The following is a 25,294-nucleotide window of genomic DNA, read 5'->3' on the forward strand; positions in this document are numbered from 1 at the left end:
GACCAAATATTTGTGCTCATTTGAAATTATCACTAAGCATATCGGAGTGGGCTTTGGAACAATACACAAGATGAAATTCAAACCAAACATTAGATAGGGACTCCTAAATATATGTTCATGAGTTTTATGTGTGCGTTTGCAAAGTATGCCTGGGTAAACACTCCAGTAGAAGAACAAACTATTAAAAAACCTCTGAGTTAAAAAAAAAAAATCCAAAGGCTGAGGCTTTATTCATCTGTCCTTGGGAGTTAAAGTCCCATTATTTTCAGTGTGGCATACTTCAGAATACGTCTGAATAGGATTTCATGCAACCCTTGTTATTGAGAGCTCTTTTTCTATTTTAGAATCTTTATGCTTTTGGAAACATTGAATAATAAAATACTAACACCTCACCACATATTATATAAAATATAGTACAGGATAATATTTTACAGTATTATACTCTTTTTTAAAGAACAAGCCAGTTTTTGAAATGTATAAACCACAAACAAGTAGATAATACAATTCCATGTAATTTTAATGGAATATTGATAACTTCTTATTTAAAGCCACTGTTAAATAGGGTTAATAGTCAAGGCATCATTGACAGAGCCTTAGAACATGCCTGAGGAAAAACAGCAAAGACCAATAATTTCAGCAAAACAGCTTGCTTTCCAAATGCTAAAAATAGATAAAGAAAATATCTCACAAACTGTGAAATGTTGGTCGGCAATCATTTTATGCTAAGCAACATAGCCTCCCCACTACCTTGCTAAAAATAAAACTGTATGTATTGCAATACTTTTCATTTGCTTCAGCCAAGAACTCCAAAACCTCCCTGAAACTAACCTCAGTTGGATCACTTGCTTGTGTACTATGAGTCAGCACTTCTCAACATTTCTGGAAATTCCTCAGTGTAAACTCCTCCCATATAGCAGGAAACTGCAGATTCAACTCAGCATATACCAGGAAATACATTCAGTTATGCACATTTCACTGGAGTCACATAAGCATTCAATTTAGTTTTTGGAAAGCTACCAACCACACAGTTTTCAGCCATTCTCTTCGTGCAGAAATGCAATGCTACAGTGAAGAAAGAAAAATAACAAGAATGCCTTCTGTTCATCGCTAAATGCTGCTTAGAACAGTATCAGATTACATAATTATTAGAATTCTGACAGATATTCTTAAATCTAATGTATATAGTTAACAATTAAATATGATACCTGTCATTTCCTAAGAAATATATTGACTGGAAGCAGTTTCTACATTAACTATTTCATATTCAGAATAACCATGTAAATAAATAAGTTAAACGTGAAGTATAATTAAAGTAAGGTAAAATAGACAAAAACAGGACACTGTAAGTAAAACCAAGGTAAAACCACTAAAAGTGAAATATCAAAAAGAACACAAAACTGTTCTTAAAATCTCAAAAAAAAAAAAGTTTTCACCTAGTACTGACAAAATATAATATAGAACCTAGGCAAGGTTCTCTGAGGAGCTTATTCTATAAAAGAGATAACAACTCTCAAATGATCTTCTTTTTGTAGCATTATGCCTCATCATATTTGAAGAGGATTTCAGAAGAAAATGGTTGATGACTATGGTGCAATAGATGAATATGAGAAAAGGTAATCTGCCCCAAGCAATTTATTCTATTTATTATTCAGTTTACATCCCGCCTTTCTTCTGTACAACCCAAGGCAGTGTACATAATGTTCCGCTATCCTATTTTACCCATAACAGCAATCCTGTTAGGAGGGCTGGGCTAAGAAAAAGTAGTTGACCCAAAGTCACCTAGCCAGGTTTCATGCTTAACAGAGAACTAGCACCAGAACACCTTAACCACTAAATAAGCAATATGAATTCTCTCAATAGAATCATGCAGAATGATATGTTCCGTTCTTCCCATGTGTTTATTAAGAATTTGACCTGAATACTACTGAGAAACAGGCCAAATCAAGAGCTCAACTGCCATATCATGATCAATTACTTTGATAAAGAAGAGAAGTTCTGACTCCTTTGTTGTAGAGAAGCTTGTCACCGGAGTGTCTGCTAACTGCAGAAAAGTGGAACAAGGATGAAAAGCTTCAGGACAACAGAAAGGAACCTAGAGAAATAGTAGCATTAGAAGGCAACATCAGTACCAAAAGAGAGACTGCAATGAAGTGGGAAGCAGGGATGATATTGTAGCACATTGTAGTCTTCTGTAAGGTAAGAAAAGAGGGACAGAGAAAAATAGGCAGCCCTTCCTCCACATTAAGAGCCTGCTGGAAAGCAAGTGACAGCAACTGCAAGGCAGTTAGACAGCAGGCCTCTGACAGTCTCAAAGATTGATGATGGAACAGGTGAAGACGCCAGGTACTAGTAGCAGAAGACAGCTGCAATTGATGGCAACTCAGCAGAACATCTTCTATTAAGACTTTCTCAGAAAGTCTAGAAATACACAAAAGAAGTATCAATGATGGCTGGAGAGAAACAGGAAAAAGAAATGTCAAAGTCAGGAGATGACAGAATTCCAGTAGCAGCTTTGATGGAGACAACTGAAATAAGCCAAGAAGACCAAAGTGAAGCAATTATAGCAGACTGCCTCCACTTGGCCAGCTGGCAGTAGATCCTTGGTTTATCTAAGCTGATAGGCCATTTAAATAACCAAAACCACCTGTGTCCAATAAAAACAATAATACTTAGTCAAAGCATCTACCCAGTTTATAAAACTGTTATTTTGAGGGGAGTATAACCCTAACCCTAATCCAAAGAGACAATCTTCCTACAAATAGTTTCCTATGTCTGGATTGTTTCTCTGTTTATTGGCTATTATTTCACAACACCGAACAGTGCAGTACTATTAACATACCTCATCAGATCAAAACAAGAGAATACATAATCCCCACCCAAGCAGAATGTGTAGAATCACTTTCCCTTGCATTCTATATGCCATATAGACAGATTCATAGCCTTCACCTGCCCAATAAACTTTACAGCAACTCTATGAGAAATGGCAAGTCTCTTAAAAAGAGTTCTCTGTAGTGAACATTTAATATTTGTTCTATAATAAGCAGCACTGTTGACAGTTAATATAGTCTTAACCATACATACTGTTTCACTGGATGGACTACAGATAGTATTTATTGTTCTATTTATTTCTCACCTTTCTGCTCTGCAACTTTGCAAATGAATGGAGCTATAATACTATGAGTACCTACTATTTCAGCTGCACAGGAATGTGTATAACTTTTTAGGGTACCATAAATATATTATTTAACAGAAATAAATATTATGTTTGGATATATGTGCTTTTACAGGGAAACAGAATCACTCATGCTGGTTGTTTAATATTATATTCAACTTCTGCACTAAGTAGCTTTTTTTTTCAGTTGTGCTCTAAAAAGAAAAGCTCTGTAACAAACCTGTTTTTCTGAACTTTTTTTTATTCTCTCTACAGATCAATGAGATTAAAAAGTGGCAGACAGCCAAATACTCCAAACATTATAGTCATTAATAGATGCATTTAACATGTATGCAGCTTTTAAATGCAAGACATCTGGTTCTAATTTCAATTCTGGCTTACAATAAAAGTGACTCCTCCACAATACTCGTATTATAAACTGTTCTCCGCCTCCCCCTCTTCCAATATTTTCCTCCTTTGTGGAAGAGGTTGTTCCTTCCTTCTTGCTGGAAGCCACCTGACCACTGCCAGGAAGAGGAATGCAAAACATTCCCAGGAGCAGTTCCTGACGTCAGCAGAGCTTTTCCCCTCCCAATGTTCAGAACTGTCTGGAAATTCCAGTCTCCAGAAGAACTAATTGAATGTGATAGCAGCTGTAGCCTGTACTGAATCATATTAATCTGCTTCATGCAAGCTGTCCCAAACAACCATAAACCTGATCATTTTTTTCATGGAAATAACATATACCATAAGTACAACTATTATTTTTGCAAGTATTATAATTAACTTGAGCAACTGCTCTAGCAAAATTAAATATATACCTATACATTTCATTTCTATTCCTTCTTTATAAGAGGAGGAATAGGAAAGGCAAGGAAGAAAAATATTTATAAATAAGACAGCAGACTTCCTCAAGCAGTTTTATGTAATCCATAGTTCTACATACTTCAAACTTCAGGATATAAATTTCTCCTTCCCTTCCACAAAAAAAAAAAAAAATTCAGTAACTATGTATATTGTTATGATTTTTTCCAGTCTATAACTACCAATTCTGAGTACAGAAATATGTATGACCAAAGGATAGCAACACATAGTTAGAATTTAGTGATCATCAGTATGATCTAAATCACAAGTACCATTAATATATTCCCAGAAAATATCTTAAATTAAAATTGTTGGTCTTGGAATTGATCATATATCAAGGCTTAATAGGATGTCTACTTTCATTTGGAATTGTTGACTGTGAAACAAAGATAAGACAGAATGTGAATATTAAAGTATGTCCACAAGTAATCCTATGTCTCCGGAGATGGAATTTATTACAGACAGTCTTTAGCCTACATGCATTTGTTCTGCGACTTTTCAAAGTTAAGGCACTACTGGAAAAATGGACATACAACAACCCCCCAAAATTCCAGCTATCACAGTACCCAATGGACATGTGATCGCAATCTGGATGCTTGAGTGGCCAGCTCGTGATTACTTCCTCCAAAGTAAAGGGGAAGCTTGCAGGGAAGATTGCTAGTCATTTCTTTAAGTTGCTCCTGCTTGTAGCACCTCCCCACACCTATGCACAGCCTTTACTGGTCTCCTAGGTCTTCTGAAATTTGCTGAGTCTGCCAAATCCTTGTATGTATTTGTTCTTAAGGCTTGATCTTACACAGCCAGAATCAGCCCCTCTGTCTCTTGCTTTCCTGCTCTTAACCATTGCCAAATCTTATTATCTACTTTGCCTGTTATTTTTTTTAATAAAAATTGTCTTCCCATCTCTTTTTTCTCTTCTTCATTACCATTACAAAGTACTGGTGGGTTGGTTGGTCTTTCTTGTAGGCCAGAGTGGTCCCTCCAGTACTCAGTAAGCCTTCATGCTATACTAGCTTCAGTGCTTTTCTTCACATCTTTCAGATATTCTTCCAGTGCTTTTCTTCTTCTTCAACCATTTGTTGTACTTGTAGTATTCCATGCATGGAAGTAGGGGGTGATTCAGTGTCATTATTTTTTGGTCTTCCTGTCCAGGGTTTTTAGTTTTGCTTCAGTCCAGCCCATTATTCCAGCTGTATATCTAATGATCAAATTACCCTGCTGTTAATTGCCTTGATGCAATTTTCCCACTGAGTTTTGACTTTGAGTTCTTCATTCTTATGATTCATTTACTTCTAATCTTCTTGAATTCAGTGTGCTTAATGCTGTCAGTTTGAAGGATCCCTAGGAATTTGTAATGATTGTCTTCATCCAGACACTTGATGTTATTTCCACATGGTATCTTGATTCCTTCAGTTTTCACTATTTTTCCTCTGTTGATGGTAAGGGTGGCACATTTGGCCAACCCAAACTCCATTGCAATATCTTGATTGAATATATGGACAGTGTTCAGCAGGAATTCTATTTCAGATGGTATTTTTCCATACAGCTTCAGATATTATGTGAAAAGGAGGGGTGAAAACTTGGCAGATGTTTTTGATGTTTGATAACCATGGCCTGACTTGTTCAGTATTGTTAATAGAGGAATCGGCAATAACGAACAGTAGTAATGAGAGTTAATCTCCTTGAAAGATTTATCTTTTAATATTAATTTGTCCCAATCTATTACCATTGACCGGCAATTGTGTCTTCCATTCTGCCACTGATTTTTGCATAAAGCTTTTGATATTTTTACTAATTCCTGCTTAGGCACTAGATTATCCAGTCATGTAATAGAGAATCAAATGCTTCCTTGTAATGAATCCAAACTACATTCAAGTTGGTCTTCCTTTAACTGTGGTTTTTCAAAATCATCTTGTCAATTAGGATCCGAATTCTTTTGTTCCTCCGCTACTTGGGCAGTTTCCTTTCTGCTCAGGTGGAAAGAGCTTGTTTTCAATGTTGGACTGCATTAACTACCACACCTTTTAGCAATTTGAAAATTGTTGGTAAGCAGGTAATTGGCCTGTACTTGCCTGGTGCTGCCCTTTTTGTTGGATCTTTCATTCAGGTGGGTCTTGCCAGATGTTAACCAATGTTTAATTTCACCTCCTTGCAGTATGTTATTAAATTGCTTGACAATGAGTGAGTACAGACCAATCAGATATTTCAACAAAACACCATGCAGTTCATCTTCACCTGGTCTTGAACTATTCATGATCTTCTTGCCCTTTTCTCCATCATCTCTGCTGTTAAATTCTTTCATTATAAGTTGTTGTTTTTCACTCTTGTCCACATCATTTATCCAAGCTACATTTTTGATGTATTTCTTTGGGTTGCCCTGTAGCTGTGCCGAGAACTGCCCTGTCTTTTCTTTATCATGTCATGACCAATGTAGTGTCTCCATTGATGGACTGGTAGAAACATTTCTGATTCAACTGAAATTGGAGATTCTGCCCATAGTTGTGCAATTCTGCTGATCTTCTTCACCAGATATGTTATTTGCTGCTTTATTATTTCCAGTGCTTTCTTAATCTTCCTTATATCTTGGTGATACTTCTTGATCAGGTAGTCTTTGGTTTTCTCGTTCTTCACCTCTCCTTTTGTTCTAGCTTGTTTTCACCTGAGCTTAGGAGGCTGATCTTCCATTTTGGTGGTGCACTGTTTGGCTTTTTTCTTGCTTTTTATATCCAAGTAGTTATTCCATTATAACTACAGCCATGCAGTACATTAATTGGTTGTGTCTTGCAATGAGCTGCTTGTATTTGATATAATAGTATTGACATCTTTTAATATTTGTGCTAGCTGTTTCATTAGAACAAACTTCAATGTAGGCAACCTTATTCTGTTGCTTTACTGTTGGTTTATATGCCAAGTTATTCTTTGTTTCAATTTAACTCTTTTTTTTTTTTTAATTGAAAGGTTTTGTTCTTCTGAGAAGATAGAGGAGAGCAGTCACAGTTTGGGAATGAAAATAATTCAGTAGCTATGCTGGCTTCCTTTATTGCAGACTCCCCCTGGTTTGCCTCTACAGTCTAAGCCACTTCTGGCAATGCTTTGATTTCTCTGCCCTTCGCAGTTCTTCCAAGTCTGCTTCTGTGAATATTTTATTTTGTATTATAAATCAGTGTTGATCCGCTAGTCTCCATTCTGTAATTTCTGATTCTGGATGTTGTTCTTTCCAGAACTGATGCATTCTTTTCAAATAATCTCTTTTCATTTGACTTGATTTGTAATAATAGATTATTCTCTGTTTCAATCTTTGTGTATTTGAGACAGGTAAACAACTTTTCTACACCTACTTGGCCTTTGGTTGTGCTCAGCGAAAGGTCCTGAGTTCTCTAGACCATTTGTCGCCAGATGTCCAGGAACTCCAACACCTAATGTGGACTGCTGTTGTGACCTGGGCGATGACTGATCTGGTATGTGTTACTATAAATTACATCTTACCATAGTGTTTATGGGAGAGACACTCATCTTGCTTCTCTGATGAGATTGTCTAGTATGGTCGAACCTCTGGCATGACCTTCATCTTCCTCAGAGTACACAAGCCCCATAAGCACATCAAGGCAGTGCCTTTCTGGAGGCAGTACCATATCATGGGTATGGAGCATTAGCATTTTTTAGTATTATTATAGCTTGTTACAGTCAAACCAGATATTTAGATTTGATCTGGCCTATGAATCCTTTTTAAGGACCTGGGATAGGCAGGTCATTGTTTGATGGTATGAAAGGTACCATAGCATTATTATGTATGTAGATAATCTACAGTTAGATTCATAATCTGAAACTAGTGGAAACTTGTTACTTTGCACATTTTATGTATATATTTAGTTTATTTGAACATATAAGCTACCCACATCCAATGAACTCTGAGCAGTATACAAAACTAGAAAAAAAAAGCCATAAAATCAGATAAAAACATTAAACCAAATGAACATTTCAAGACTAATATAATCCCTCACACAACAAAAGTCAAACAAAAGACTGGGACCCTAAACAAATATTAAGCCTGGGACTGAGGTCAGTTTTCAGAGATTCCTGGAAATCTAGGAAAGAGAATGCAGTCTTTAACACTTTCCCTTAACTGGGTGAGGGGGTAATATTATTACAGAGTTTTGGGGCTGTGACAGAGAAGGCACACTTCCTTAGAGCGATGAAAACAACAGATTATGTTTAACGCAGGCATCTAGAATGCATCTACTCTGCTGGAACATGCTAGGCAGAAAGAAATGACTGGAGGCAAGTGGTCACTCAGATATTCAGGCCCTATTCCATACCTACCTACCTACCACCTACTTATCTATCTATCTCAATGCTCTACAGCCTGCTGAAGAAATATTCACAATCCCTATCATATATGCGGCTTTCAAATGTACAGTATGCATGTATATATATGTACATATGCATATTTTCATATGCACATATACATTAAGGATGTAAGTTGGAAATCTTGTGTAGCTCCCAGCATTATCCACGTGCTGCAGGGCCATATTTGCCTCCAAATTGTTTCTTCTGGGAAATGCTACCAATTCACGTGCATATACATGAGTGGAGAGATAAATGATGAGGCAGATGCCAATTTCTGGCTCTGCTCAGTCCTCTACTGGCTGTCCTCAACTTATGACCATAATTGAACCCAAAATTTCTGTTGCTAGTTAAGACAGTTGTTTAATTTTGCCCCATGATATGACTTTTCTTGCCATAAGTATTAAATGAATCACTGCAGTTGATAAGTTACTAACATGGATGTTAAGTGAATCTGGCTTCCCCATTGACTTTGTTTGTCAGAAGGTCACAAAAGGTGATAATGTTACCAAAAGGTGATCATACTTACCACATGGTCATAAATATGAATCAGATGCCAAGCGTCCCAATTTTGATCACATGACCATGGGGTTGCTGCAACAGTTTTAAGTATGAAAAACAGTCATAAGTCCCTTTTGTTGGTGCCATTGTAACTTCAAACAGTCACTAAACAAATGGTTGCAAGACAAGGACTACTTGTACTATCTTTTCCTGTGAACAACCAACAGTCTTCAATAACCAAAAGGAGTTCTCCTATACCAATTGCTGATATTTCTTAGACATTATTCCTTACTCTATTTATTTATTGTATATGTAGAGTTTTACATAATAAAATACTCATTCTTATAATAAGCTGCACATGTAAGGGTTATTGTGCATTTCAATTATTTTGAATTCCAAAGAAACAAACACCATTAACCTTTCATTTTTTTGTTTCCCAGAAAAAAATAATTAATCACAGATTTAACTTTTTAAAAAAATCTGTTTATTCCATGCCAGGCTTTTTTTTTTTAATATGTATGGGCGAGTTGGGATTACAAAAGGAACACACGTAGGTTTCATCTTTCACTTTAGGTTATTTTAAAAGCATTGATTGTTTTATTATTCCTCCAATTCTGTTTTTAACAATAGTTTCAGTTATTGGGGGGGGGGGCAATTTTTACTAGCCAAAGGAGTCATCTTGCAGGAAGAAAGAATTGGAAAGGCATAGTTAGGCTAAACTATTTATCACAGCAAAACTTTCCATGAGTATCTTAAAGGAAAGAAAGTTGTTCAAATATGCCTCAAAATCCCATGACCTTCCTAAGCCTCATTTCCAGAGATTTGCGGTCATGCAGTCATATCCAACATTCTCTGGTCCAAATTCAGTAAGAAATTTTATTCCTTTTAAATCATTAATGGAAGCTTCTGGAATGCAATTGCAAACTCTCAGATTCCTTGAAATAAATATATATAAATTAAGAAAACATAATTTATCAACATGGATTGTCACAATTTTAACTTCAGAAACAAAAAGACATATTTCAGAGACTAACAGAAAAAGCTTAGAAAGTCCAAAACAAAAAAGGGCATAGAAATAAATTCTACATAAAACATATTTTTGTGATATCTTGGTTTTTGATATACTGCCATGCCTTAAATGTTTAGATACTGAAAGAAATGCTAGTCTTAAGAGCAATCACAACTTTAAACATGACCTATATATACAGTACCATACAGGTTCAAGCAAACTCAACTCTTAGTTCATCGACATGCAGTTCATGACTGCAGCAGCTTGCAAGGAAGTCTTTCAAAGTATTTTATCTCTAATCTACAGTCTTCTTATTTCTTTATATTCTCCCAGCCACATACTAGCCACTATGGATCCATCCTTTTTAATTTCTTAGCCCAGTCAAGTGCTGACATGATTTCAATCCTTTCAAATACTGCTTTTTTTTTTCCACTACAAAACTGAAATTTCATCCTCACTTTCAACTTTCTGTGGCATGAAGACTCCTTACTAATCATTTTCATGGAACATTTCTTAAAGATATCACCTATATCTCATCTCTAGCCTGCTGCAATGGCAATCTGAAATCATCTTCTGCTTTTCTCTATTAAACTGATGTTTTCCGTCTTCTTTCAACACTAGTTTCACCATACAAATAACCAGTGACATCTTGGTGATAAACCTGGCAAAAATATGATCATGCCTTCTACTGATCAATTAATTTTGCAGGCACACTCTTCCCCACCAATGTTAGGCTCTCTAGGCATTTTGAGTTGGGCTAAAAGAAAGTCCAGACACCTCATTTTAGTGCATAGTAGAATTGCCACCTGGGGATTTTGTTTTGAGTTATTTTACCATACAAAAATCATGTCTCCATGACAATGATGGTCAAAGAGAAAGATAAGTACAGCTTCTGAAAGAAGCAGGGTTAAGCAAGAATTGACTGTTAATCCAAATCCCAACCTCATCCCAACTGACTGATCAGTTTTTTTGTGTTTTATGTTGATACAAGCCTTTCTCTCTCCTGGTAGAGCAATAGTTTGGGGGGAGGGGAGCAATGTTCTGGTGAAGCAGAGGATGAGCACAAGATGAAACTAATCAGAATGGTCAGAGTTCCCAAAACATCTATCAGACAAAACGAATTTTTTTACACAACACATAACGTTTGGAATGTGCTACTAAGAGATGTGATGCTAACTACCAGCTTGGCTATCAGCAGGTCTAGACCAATTTATGGAAGACACAGGGAGCAATAACTATTATTTGATGGCAGAGTGGCTGCCTCTGAAAGCCATCTACTGGGAAACAAGTAGGCGTCCTTGTGCAAATATCCTAGTTACAATTCCTAATACAACTTCAGATAAAGAAGTCTTGATTCAGCCCATATGGGTGATATGGCCCAACCCCTGAGTCCTTCCCCCACACCTGCAAAAATGCACAGCTACCAGTCTCTAAAAAGATTGACTACACTGTACCATGCAGATTTCCCAACAGAATTGCACTTCTATCTTCATCGCAACCAGAGCTGTGGAGTCGGGAGATAAATGTTCCGACTCCGACTCCGACTCCTCAGTTTTTTGTACTTCCGACTCCGACTCCGACTCCCCGACTCCTCTGTATTAATATGCGAATGTATTTTATACATTCCTTGAAGGAAAGAAAGGCAACATACATGTCATTACCACAGGACTACTGGCTGGGAAGCCAACAGTCTACTGTATTGAACAGTTTAAGCAAAAGACAAACACAATGAAAACAACAAAGTTTTATTAATTTTTTTTTATTAATTTAATTAATCAAGTTGCTGGATAGTAGCAGCAGGCATAAACATCAGGAACAGGAACTTTACCAGTTCAAAAATACAAACCACATTATTTGGTTGTTTTAGAACAAAAACAAAGCTTATCTATATGAACCAAAAACAAAATCTGTAAAACCTAGAAATGGTTTATATTAATCTTGAAATGTAGTTATAGGCTTAGCAAATGCAAATCAATTCAATGTAGAGTTCTAAGGAAGAGAATTGCCTCTGCCAGATCCTCTTTCATAGAGGCTCTTAAGTCAGACTTTATTATTTTTAGGGCTGAAAATAATCTTTCGACACTGACTTGGGTGGGTGGCATTGCAGTAACTATTCTGGCCACATCACTAACGATCTCTGGATAAACAAGGATGGCTTCTTCAACAGTAAGTTTTGATGAGCGATCATACTTTTCAACTTCTTTTAGTGCTTTATAAAACTCCTGTTGGAATTTTTTTATTTGGACATTTACTGGTTCTGTAACGCTTATGCGACGTCGCTTTCCTTTAGCAACTTCCATTTTGTCTAAGAAGGAATCAAAGTCTAATTCTTCGTTTGAAGAAGATGATTCTGAGTTACCACTATTGCTTAAAAGAACTCCATCCTCCTGTGGAGGTATTTCAGGTCGTAATCCCTTCATGCGAACTGCTACATCATAGAGGGCCTTTTTCCCAGTAGCAATCTGTTTACTGTTCAATAAAAGTCGGCTCATTGGGTCGACATAAATAGCCGCTAACAAGATTTCATTTTCCAGCAAAAGACTCTCTCTTTTCATCATTGAAGATGCAATGCCCTCAGCTATTAACCCTCCATTTTTGTTCAGGCGATATAACAGGCTCTTCCATTCCAAGAGGAATTTACCCGGGGTTAGATCATCACATTGCAACCTCTTGGTGACAGTGAAGGGGTGAGAAAGAAGGTTCTCCAGCTCTTTTGTTTGTGTCCACTGGCTTGCAGTTAATGCAAGATTTTCATTGTCCATTTCTTCTATGAAGTCTTTAAGTTCAAGTAAACGCTTCACCATTAAATAAGTGCTTCCCCAGCGAGTTGTTTGATCCAAAATGGCTCCTTTTCCTGCACGTCTTTTCAAAATTGCATCTGTTTTTGGGGCCCTGGCTGCAACAGTTACTTGTCGTAATTTGCCAATTAATGTAGCTGCATGGCGATCTTTTAATCCATCTCTTATGGCAAGTTGCAGTGTATGAACAGCACATCGCATATGATGAATAGTAGCAAGCTTCAATGCTTCTTCAACAAAGTTGTCTAAAAAAATGTCAGCATTCTCTTCAGTTTCTAAACTTTCTCTAATACTTGCAGAGCTGTCTTCCTCTAAGTCTAATATCTGTTTGATACCTTCTTCATCTGCCTTCATCTTCTCAATTGTGCTCAACATGTTAGAAGCGTTATCTGTCACAACACATAAAATCTGTTCCTTTTTAATTTCAAAATCTTCTAGAACACCCTCCACTAACTTCTGAAGGTAATCACTGGTGTGATGTGCCTGAGTGTCCTTTACTCCGAGGGTCCGTGTTATTGTTTTGTTATTTTCATCCACAAATCTAACATTAATAGCGAAATAATTGACTCTGTGACGTGTGCATGCATCCATTTTAAGGAAGACAAAACGTCCTTTCATAACTTTCTGTAGTTCTTCCTTTTTACATTTGGCCTCCTCAATTATAAGTTTCCTTATACTTTCTCTTTCCAGAGAAACACCAAGTTTTTTTGCCATTTCTCCATTTAGGCCTAAAAAGGCTGTCTGTGAAAAGAAGGATAGTGGTACACTATTCTTTACTACCATTTCAATAATGTGGTGTTTGAATTTTTCTGGTGTCATCCTTATGGTAACTTTGTCAGATATAAAGAATTTTCTTATCTGTGATTGTTCTCCAGTAGATTTCTGAACGTTTTTTGTCACAGAAGTAGATGCAATGTTTTCATTGCTATCTTTCTCATTCACGGCTTCTAACACTTTGGGATGAAAACGCTGTAAGTGTCTTTTCAAATTTGATGCTCTTGTAGGTGCATTTTTATCAGGCCCACTGAAACTGCTAATTTTTGCATCACATTGTTTTTCACCATCATCATCTTTTCTAATACATTGGCACACGTAATGTTTTCCATCACTTGATAATGCAAAGTGCTCATAAACATGCAATCCAATTTCTTACAAATCAATTAATTATATTTACCAATAATAATAAACCAAATAATTTCCCCCATATATTCCTCCAAACCACAACTTAACCATTTCTGCTTTCAACACAATATACAATTAATAGTATCTCAATTATTACAATTCCCTAGTTAAATAGAGCTTTTTTTCTTTTGTGTTTTAAAATCTCCTTTTTTCCCTAAATTTCCCGTTGTTTGCACCTACCTTTTTTGGTGAGGAAAAAGAAAAGAAATCTGCCTGCCTAATTTTCTAACATGCAAAACCAACAGCCTGCTTTACTTTCTCTTTCGTTTTTCAGTATAGCTAGGGGGGGAAAAATCTGCAGTCTTTCCAAGCAAGCAAAAGAGCACTGAGCAAAACAGCTCAGAGCAAATCAGCTGGGGGTCGGGAGCTGATCTAATCAAGGGCTAATTAGCCTATGCTGAAGCTCCGTGGGCCAATAAAATTACAAAAAAACCACCGAACCATTTGTTAAATTGCTGGGTCGCCCGCCCCTCGCCCACCACTATTTATTGGCAATAAATGGTTTACAGCTTCAGTCTTGAACTATTGACCCTCCATTCCCTTCACTTATGCAAGTGTCTCTAGTCCTGCAAAAAACATATTTACTTAATCCCTTATCAGTGAGAGGCTAGGTTACCCATGGGCGCTGCGTTCCCTGTAACAGCAGAACACAACACTATGGAAAGTATAAGTATTGCCACTCCTAATTGTGCGTTGCGTGCCTTATAGTGAAGCACATGAAAAGCATGCTTCTTCACGGTCACTTAACGTGTTCATTTTGCGGTTACGTGAGGCACTGCATGCATTGGTCTTTATTCTTACAGTAGAGAAGTCATTAATTATAACTTTTTGTGAATTGGGACATTTAAACTTGCTTTTTTTAAAATTCCAATCTAAATTTAGTAGGAGTCGGAGTCGGAGTCGGTGCATTGTTTGCCGACTCCAGGTACCCAAAATTTCCTCCGACTCCGACTCCTCGACTCCGACTCCGACTCCGACTCCACAGCACTGATCGCAACACTTAATTTATCCTCCAAACATTTCTTTTCCTAACGCATTCAATGACTACTGAAGTCAGACAACTATAATACCTATTACCTGGTTATGATTTTTCTTTCCATATGTTGTTTAGTACAAAGTTAACATTCAGATGAATAAATATTTAAACCTAAATTTTATGGGCAAGTAGCTACTAAGCAGATAAATATTTTATCAATGTAAACTTTTCAACATTGATTAAAAATAATTCAGAGATATTTCTATATTAGAAACTAAACTAATATTAGATTAACTCTACCAAAGAATGTTAACAGAGAAATAAATTCAACCATTTTATTGAAGCAAGCAACCATTTTATTTGCAGATTTCTTTAATCTAATTTGTTTGGTAAGTGGACATTTTTAAACCTAAAATAAAAGCAGATGTGTACTTCTAAGACTAGAGTATAATAGGATTCTGATGTTAAATTTGTTGCTGTAATTTATTGTATTTTCAAACAAATTGCAACCCTTTTTATTATTATATGTTCTAATGCTAATATCCCTTGCCTACTCAAAAGCCAAAGACAGAAATTGTTGGAATCAATTTAGCAAAATCTGCTACCTTCAAAGTTTATTTTGTTTCAATTTATTTGATAAATTTGTTTTATTTCTAGACTTATAGGGACTGCTTTTATCCAGATATTACATATTCTTCAGATATTTCTTTATTCCTATGAACATGCAATTGTTTTTGCATGTACATAGCAATAATTGTTTTTTAATTATTATAGAAAGATGACAAATAAAATAAACACAGTGATCAATTGGGACAGTGTTTTTGTATTTGTGCACAAGCATTTCCATTGACTATTAATGGAGACTGACTGATCTGGTATTATGATGGTAGCAAAGGCAACAAATAAAATCATTCCATCATCATATCATTCCACTTGCATAACAGCTACTAAAAAGTTTAGAATTATTCAGATATCTTCATGCAAATATTTGATTATAGATACACACTGGGACAGTAAACTGATTGAAGATCAACTTCATTGAAGTTGTGTATAAATTTATTATTTTCCATATATATATATATCAAGCAAACAGTATTTTACTGGGGTTTTAGTTAATAAACCTTGGACTTCCTATAGGTATATATTATCCCAAATATAAAAGGCTAAATGTAAGTCAAATTCCACTGTGATCTTTTCTGTGTCTTACATGAGATGTACAAAGGTCAGGCCCCATAAGCCAACCATAATATATTTTATCAATTATTTTCTTTAAGAAAAAATGTTACTGTATTTAAAAATGTTCAAAGGTCTTGTGTCAATTGGGTAAGGAGCGTTTACACATAATCCTTGACTTACAACTGATCATTTAACAACCGTTCATAGTTACAATGATCGATGCTCTATGGCCTGCAAAACATTTTCAACCATCCTAAAATATCACACCACTCCCCCTGCAGTCAAATTACTGTATTTTGGGTGCTTGGCAACCTCTCTGTATTTATAACTGGTTGCCAAGCACCCCAAAATTATGTAATTCTTAAAAAGGAGCCTCCTTAAGGATGGCAAGAAGAGCCCCCACTTGCAGACTGGCAGAAGGCAGCCTTTGTAGAAAGGCAATGCCTCACTCTGCCTGGGTGCATCTATCAGAAACTACAGAAAAACAGAAAGGTAAGTTGTGAACTGCTAGGCCCTAGAGCTGGCCAAAGGCTTCCACATATAGCTGGGTGGGGAGCAGGCTAAAAGCCTCTAGGGCCATGGAGGGTTCAGGTGCACTGATACACCCTCGAATTAGTTGAGGGAATCTGGGCATAGCTATGTGGGAAGCAGGCCAAAGCCATCCAGGGCTGCAGCAGCCTTGTGCATGCCAGAAGGTTCTGGAGCCTGTCAATGCCTCCTAGCCCAAAGCACGTTTTTGCATGCTGCTGTGCCCAGGTCTCCCAGGACCTCCCCCAACTCAAGGCACCTCCACGCTCTGCTTAATGACTTGTGCAATTGTTTAACAACCACAATTAGGTAAGCAGGCTTTATAGTCATTAAGCAAAGCAATCACATGACATCTTACTTAATGACCAATTTGCTCAACAACTGAGATTCTGGGTCTAATTGTGGTTTATTTATTTATTTATTTGATTTGATTTTTATACCGCCCTTCTCCAACAGGACTCAGGGCGGTGAACAGCCGAGATAAAACATAACATAAAAAATTTAAAAAACAGTTTAAAAGACATTAAATAATTTCGGCCCTCAATTTAAAACAACCCAGTTAAAACCAATTTCAAATTAAAACCGAAAGGATGGGATCAAGCCAGCCCGGCTAGATAAAATAGATGTGTTTTTAGGGCCCGACGAAAAGTCCAGAGGTCTGGTATCATGCGTATCTCTGGGGGTAGGTCGTTCCAGAGGGCAGGTGCCGCCACAGAGAAGGCTCTCCCCCTGGGGGTCGCCAGCCGACATTGTCTGGCCGACGGCATCCTGAGGAGGCCCTTTCTGTGCGAGCGAACTGGCTGGTGGGAGGCTATTGGCGGCAGAAGGTAGTCTCGTAGATACCCCGGCCCTAAGCCATGGAGCACTTTAAAGTGGTCACCAACACCTTGAAGCGCACCCAGAAGACCACTGGAAGCCAGTGCAGCTCGCGCAGGAGAGGTCACATGGGAGCACCCCGTCGCTCCCATAATCCCCCGTGTGGCCGCATTCTGGACCAACTGGAGTCTCCGGGTGCATCCCAAGGGAAGCTCCATGTAGAGAGCAATTGTGGTTGTACGTTAAGGAATACTTATAGAAGAAAATGAACAGTTAATTTATTTTGATAATAAATTGTCTAATAGGGCTGCCTTTTAGTACACTCAGCATAAAGGCAATAAAATCTCCATTCCTGTGGTAGAAACACAGGCTGAATGGGAGATGGGAGTCAAAAGGAATGCCAGGATGGAATCACTCTGGAGAAGGAAGCATCATAGACCAGACTGGAAAACCTTGTCCGTTGGTTCCCAAAGAAATAGAGACAGTCTAGGGAGATTCTTGTAATATAATTGATCAGTGATCAGTGTTTTGGCCTATTCGTAGAGTTTTGGTTCCTTGCATCTGACTATTTCCCCAATAATCTTCTTACCTAATCCAAGAATCTTAAATCTGACCTATTCATTAAAATTTATATAGCGATCCATCTATATCAGTGATGGCTAACCTTTTTGCCATCGCGTTCCAGGAGGGGGTGGTGGTGGTGGTTTGCGCGTGCCCACACCCTTAATTCTGTGTGCCCTGCCCTGCACATGCACGGGCAACCTCCCCTTCCCCCCCTCCGCTCCTGGCACGCGATGGCCCGGTAGGCCCGTTTTTCTTTCTTACCTGGCTCCAGATCCTCTCTATGCATCTGGGAAGGGTGAAAAGAGCCTTTCCCACTCCCTCAAAGGCCTGAAAGGGCCCATTTTCCAATTCCCGGTGGGACAGGAAGTGACGTTTTTTGCTGTCCCACTGGGAGTTGGAAAATGGGCCCTTTCAGGCCTTTGGAGGGCCTCCGAGGGAGTGAAAAAGGCTGTTTTCGCCCTCCCTAGACTCATAGAGAGGATCTGGAGCCAGGTAAGAAAAAAAAACAAGCCTTCCCCATGCCCCCCCTCCGGCCCTCCGGAGGCAGGAAACAGCCTGTTTCCCTACTTCTGGTGGGCCCAGAAGGCCCAAAAATCAGCTGGCCAGCGCACACATGCGCCCCAGAGCTGAGCTGGCGTGCCCACTGATATGGCTATGCGTGCCACTGTGGCACGCATGCCATAGGTTCACCATCATGGATCTATATCAAGCTCTGGGCAGCTCCTAGTCAGCAATTTAACTTCATATTTACAGGCCACAAATGTATGACATATTTCTTTTACTGCTGTATACAATTTCATTAATATCTGTTATTTCAATTTAGGAGAATATTCCATTTAACATGGATTTTGAGCTGAATTAAAACACATCAGCATATTATTAGTAGCAAATGCAATCAGCTAATTCCTTATTTCCTCCCCAAATTTACTGATAATTTAAAACAAATGCCCCAAACTAGTCTCTGAGGGATTCTTCTAGTTTGTTCCAAAATATATTGCCTTTAATAAAAATGTCATGTTATTTTCTCTGTAGTTAGCATCTATTCTAAACCCATTTCTCTCCAAAACTGTTTTCATTTATTATTACATTCATTGTGAATAGAAAACTTGACTTTTTAAATGAAGAATTATTACAGGTAGAAGATAATCATTCATAGCTGTGGGAAATTAAAAGTCAATAATTATTTATACATTTACCCTTGGCCAAATTAATTAAAAGTGTTTATTATTTTATATTTTAATAGGGCTAGATTTTAGCTCTACTACTTCATTATTAAATGTGGGGTTTGGCCAGTCTAGAGAACAGAAGGACTAGAGGTGACATGACAATAGTATTCCAGTATTTGAGGAACTACCACAAAGAAGAGGGGGTCAACTTATTTTCCAAAGCACCAGAAGGCAAGACAAGAAACAATGGATGGAAACTAATCAAGGAGCGAAGCAACTTACAATTACGGAGAAACTTCTTAATAGTTAGGACAATTAACCAGTGGAACAGCTTGCCTTCAAAAGTTGTATGTGCCTCATCATTGGAGGTTTCTAAGGAAAGATTGGACAACTACCTATCTGAAATGGTATAGGGTCTCCTGCTTGACCAGGGGGTTGGACTAGTCACTAGAAGACCTCCAAGGACCCTTCCAGCTCTATTGTGATTGACTGATTGATTGATTGAATCCATACTGAAAGGGGTATGAAGCACAAATCATACTATATATAAAGTCACATGAACATTTAAACCAATATTATGGTTAAAAAAGCTTTAAAAAGTTAGGAAATGGCTTTGCTTCAAAAAAAATTCTAAAATTCCAAATTTCTAAAGATTTGATTATCAAGCATGTGCTACAATAACATGAAAGAATTTGATAAAAGACTAATTTGCTTATTGCTCCCAATTCAAGTAGAAGAAAAACAACTGCTTTAAAATAAGACCTTTGGACGTCAAATCTTATTTTGAATGATGATATTAGGCAGAAGCTAAGCAAGCTGTTCCATTTTTTTCCCATATAAAATAGTTTATTATCTCCAGTTCTTTGAAGGGGTAAACATCTACAGATTGTCCAATTACATCTTTTTTCCAGCAGTGCTTCTGCCGTAACTGACTTTGAATTTTGTTGAATTTTATTGTAGGGTGGCTCAGTGTCTTTCCCTTATCAGAGCTTTTTACTTTTTCTGTTTCTACAAAATCTTCAAAGCAGGAATGTAAAAAGGACTTACTTTCTTTTTGATGGTAGGGATTTGGATGTTTATTTTTTTTATCTGTACTGTCTGCTTAAATATCTATAACTTTTCAAAATGCACAGATGATATCAAAGGGCTCTATAAAAACAATGGTAACAAAATTTCTTTGATTTCTTTTGTTTGGAACTTCCCCCTCCCTTTTTTGGGGAAAACAAGGTACTGTTCATCTCATACCAGAGTAAAATGGGATGAAGAATAAATGTCTTTAGCATACAGCATTAATCCTGCATGATTATCAGCAAAAACACTATAATAGTAAAGCTCTTTTTCTACTGGAATCTCTTATATGCATTTAATCAAATGCAAATTAAATATGTTAATAGTTGAATCATTCCTATATTTTAGCATTTAGCGAAATGCAGGAACATAAGAAATAGACAACAAAGGCAACTACATTATTACTAGAATAAAAAAATAAATAAAACTTAACTTAAATTTGGGTCTCTTCTAAAAGAGAGCTACTGCTAAAGGAGCACTTAGGTATTTTTATTTATCTTATATCCCACCTTTTTTTTTTTTTTTACAAATAACGTGGCAAACATATCCAACACATATTCCTATTTTTCTCACAACAACAACCCTGTGAGGTGAATTGGGCAGAGAGAGAATGACTGACCCAAGGTCACTCAGTTGGCTTTCATGACCAAGGCAGAACTTGAACTCACAGTCTCTTGCTTTCTAGTCTGGTGCCTTAATCACTAGACCAAACTGGCTATGATATGATTGGTTGAGGGTATGACTGGTTGAGAATGTTTTATGTACTTACCAAGGAGGATGAATATATATGACGTCCTGTGGTACTGCCTTCAAATGAGCTGTTGTTTCTTTTGCAAAAAGAACTTTAAGTCTTGGCTGAATTTCAACAATTTCTTTTATGATAGAACCATCAGCACAAATTTGGCCCAGTTGATGACAGATAGCTATGCAAAGAGTGCATTCTTCATGCATTTCTAAGATCTTCACAATTAATACACCAGGTTTGCCACCTAGAAGTTAAGGAATAAAACACAATTAAGAATTGATGAAAACATATGAAAAGAAAATTTTCTAAAACTTCTCAGCTACAAATAAGAAATCAGAAATGAGTTTGTATGGACTTCTTTTAATTGCACAGATCTTCAGGAAAACAAAACTTTGTATCTGTTACAGAACAATTTATTCTTAAGTGTTTTTTTAATAAACTTAAACATTAAATAATGTCATAACAAAATGGAATTATATTTAAGACAATGCTATCCAAACATTTCCAATTATTTGGCTTGTTAGAAACTGGCATGAAAAACATGTGCTAGAGATTCTCATAGGCTAGTAGTTTTTGCAGTTATGAGGCAATTTCCTGTATTTCTATCAAAACAACACTTCTCAAAAGACCGAGACTAAATCGACAGGCCTCATAATCTCACTTATGAAAAAAGTTAGCATCTGAAAACTTAAGTTATCCTTAGTCATGTTAGTAGAAAGAAAATTTTCTAATAAAGAAAATACTGCATAAATCGTGCAATAAAATCCCAAAGCAAGGGGAAGCTAGTGTGTCACTATAATTTTATCCATTGTCAATATCTCATGAACTATTGAAGAATGATAGCAAAATCATTTTTACCAGTATAAATGCCAACTTTAGTGAGTTGCTTGATCATATGAAGAACAGACTACAGCTTCTGTGGACAGCAAAATTTATGTGTTTACTCTTATTTAAAAGCTGTATCCTGTTATTCCCCTCCCTTCCCCCCTTATATTAGATTGTATTTTAATATTTGTGTATGAAACATAATGAAGATATTTATTTTAAAAAGCTGTCCAGCAAAGGAAAAACAAAAAACACATTTGACACTTTGAAATATTAAAGCATTGGAAAAGATCTTCTGTGATGTTTGAATATGGTGTACCAGGATTTCTAAGTAACTAGAAAGTACAGCCAAGAAGGGGCTTAAAGCACAACATCAAAGAAAACCTGTTCCTGAAACTGCAGCTGCCCTATCAGTTAGGTTCTACATGGAACTCACAAGGCTAAGTTCTTCCCTGGAAGGCAAATCTTTTCAAATACTTGCCTAGAATAAAAAAAAGTTACATGTCAAATGTGGAGGAAGAAATTTGTTATAAAACCTAGAAATATATCACTATGGAATAGAAGAAAGCTCTATCTAAAATTTGAAAATCCACCCGATATTACTTACTCATTTCTAATCTGATTGTTGTATCTTTCTTGTATTGCAAAAAATTCAAAATGGGCAGAGCAACGTCTCTGCTAAAAGCTCACCAGGCATAATGTGTCGAAGCCAAGGCCTGGCATAGTAGAAGAGTCCAAAACAGAAACAGCAATTCCTGCCTTTCCTGTATTGCTTTTCTTTTATAAGTCTTATTCCTTCTTGGTGTATATAGACAAAGTCAGTCTGCACTCATCTACATAATTTATTGAATGACTCTCTCTCTCTCCCTCTCTGTCCCCATCTCTCTCTCTCCCTCTCTCACACACACACACACCCACCACCACCACCACCACCACCACCACCTTTACAAATTTGCTGTGAGGAGAAAATGAGGAAATTGAGAACATTTATGTTACCTTTGAGCTCTTGGATCAAAAGTAAAGCATGAATGAAATACATATGCATATAAATCTTTATTACTGATTTCATTAGTGGTAGAATTCCAATTAGCCCCACAACTGATTTCAATTTAAAGAAGTTAAGTAAGTGAAGTACCAAGAACTAACTTGAAAAATGAATGTAAATACCTGTCATACTGTTTATTTCATGGATACATATATGCTTATTTGAGCCCTTAAATTGTTTTTAGCACTAGATAAAAAAACATTTGAAAATAAGTCTAAACTTATATTTTAAAAAATAAGCAATGCTGTGCAAAATATTATGTACAAAAGCCAGCCAATTTCAGGTGGCCTGTGTCAGCACATATATTTGAACTAGGCATAGCTGCAAAACATGTTCCAGGCAGGAGTGATTGAAGAAAAAAATAGAGCCATTTGCAGCAAGTAAATGGAGATTAACATTTTGGTGTAGTGGTTAAGGCATCAGGCTAGAAACCGGGAGACTCTAAGTTTTAGTCCTGCGTTAGGCATGAAACCAGCTGATGATCTTGGGTCAGTTACTCTATCTCAGTCTCAGGAAAGAGATAATGGCAAATCCCTTTTGAAAATGCTGCCAGGGAAACTGCAAACACTTGTTGTCAACGTTTAAAAAAACAACAACAAACGACTGACTTGAAGGCATTTTTAAAGGGCTCTGGAGAGATTGGTAGGTTAACCTGCAACCCACATGGAAGACAAAGCGAGAGATGGTAAGACATCTTCAGCCTTCCCTTACATATCCCATAAGATTCCTGTTTTAGGTTTCAGTTAAACCTAATTTCCTGTTTTTGTTTTGAGTTGAAAATAACACTAATTCTGTGGTTTGTATACACTCCAAGAAACAAGAATCAGCAATCTTCAAATATCTAGTAAAAGATAAACAGGGCAGTTTGTATGACTAGATTTGAAGTAAGTTTTCTCCATTTCTAGAATTGAGTCCAGTCCAGTCCACTCCTCCTCCTCTGGTTGAATAGCACTGAATGGTAGAATTAATTAGTTATGGAAAATAGATTATAGCAAACGGGGGACAAGTAATTTTTAGCATCTAGACATTTTTTTTTAGAAATCCATACATTAATTATACCCAAACTCAATTTTACTGGCAGTTGCAAGTCTAGTTTCTACCTTCTCAGAGGCAGCTTACATTTAAAGCCATACCTTTCCGGAAAAGTACCGTATGCTTGGGCATGTGTATGCATGTGTGTGTATGCACATACAAAGGCAGACCATTCTAAATTAAAGTCCAGTTGCTTGATTTTGAATATATGTCAGGTTCAGGCTGCATTTAGCTATTCTAACATTCTCTCCTATGTATATTCCCATTCCTTAGGTCTTATCCTCAAAATCTAGATGATAAGACAGGTGAAAACAGTGTAATGAACAGGTGAATGCAGACAAGGTACAGTCAAATAATCCAATTTAGCTCTATTTATTTATTCAATTTATTCATATTTTTGGATAGCTTCTTATCTCCTATCAATGACACTTAGCAGCTCACAGCAATTAAAACAATACCCAAACCACAAACATATAAAAATCAATAAAAAGCAGCATTAAAATCAGAAAAATGACTATAATCAGCACAACATCCAATCAGTACCTCACAATCAACACATCAAAGAGCTCTTGTAAGTACCACGGTGCCAGCCATATCAAGCAGACAAAAGATTGAAGCAAAAAAACATACACAAAGCTAATTTGCATGGAGAAACCTAGGAATACTAACTAAAGTTGTCATTTCCATTAGCAAATTGGTATGAATCCGATCCATTCAGAAAAGTTTGTTGTACTTGATCATATTTGGCTTAGAAACTCTCATACATATTTCACCAATCTGCTATAAAAGAAGAATCCAAAATAGATCTCTTAACTCTGCCCCTTCTCCCTCATTTTACTATGTTTGCTAGTAGTTTTATATCATCCATATGGTGATAGCATTTATTTTTCCTTTCCAATGCAGGAAGTGAGCATCTGCCTTTGCTTCTCTGAGGAAGGACATGCTATTGCCAAATAACTGCAGCAATAACATTATATCCTCTGAGAAGTTGACATATGCTCTAATGAGAAATTGTTGTGGTATCAAAAGCAGCCAGAAAAGATGGCCAGCTACTGTCATCTTGGTTTTTTTTTTTTTAATAACTATGAGCCAAGGCTCTTGCAATCAAGAAACTATGTGCATTCATAACAGAAACAACTGAGAAAGGCAAAGTAGCCTCCATAATTGGGAACTAGAGAACTTAACTAATAGAGGGTGTTTTATAAGGAACTGCTGCCTTTCGAAAAGTGGTATTTAAGCTCAAATACAAGACATTGCTCTTTCTAATGAAAAGAAATGGATGGAATTTTCTCCTCTCATTATATGTTGTATTTTATAGACACATACTGTATATTGTTTTGGCCCCATTTGAATAGTTCAGAGCTAGTTCTGTTATACTGCTGAATGAGATTTTGTTCTGGATTCTGTTAGATTTTGAGGTGAGAATCAATGTAAGAGGAGGGAGGGAGGGAGGGAGGGAGGAAGGAAGGACATTTCAACTGATGTAATCTATCAGATGTTTCCT

General features: G+C 36.9%; 1 protein-coding gene across 1 annotated transcript in view; it reads right to left on the reverse strand.

The window, feature by feature from the left end:
- The window catches only part of SPIDR (scaffold protein involved in DNA repair), a 168,534-nt gene that overhangs the window by 80,393 nt on the left and 62,847 nt on the right, over positions 1-25,294 (reverse strand). Inside the window, exon 8 of the mRNA XM_070942313.1 lies at positions 20,913-21,132. Coding sequence (XP_070798414.1) covers positions 20,913-21,132 — 220 coding nt within the window. The remainder of the gene's footprint in view (positions 1-20,912; positions 21,133-25,294) is intronic.

Source organism: Pituophis catenifer, unplaced genomic scaffold (assembly GCF_029215685.1).
Source record: "Pituophis catenifer annectens isolate HBS135680 unplaced genomic scaffold, rPitCat1.0.hap2 SCAF_3, whole genome shotgun sequence".
NCBI lineage: Eukaryota > Metazoa > Chordata > Lepidosauria > Squamata > Colubridae > Pituophis > Pituophis catenifer.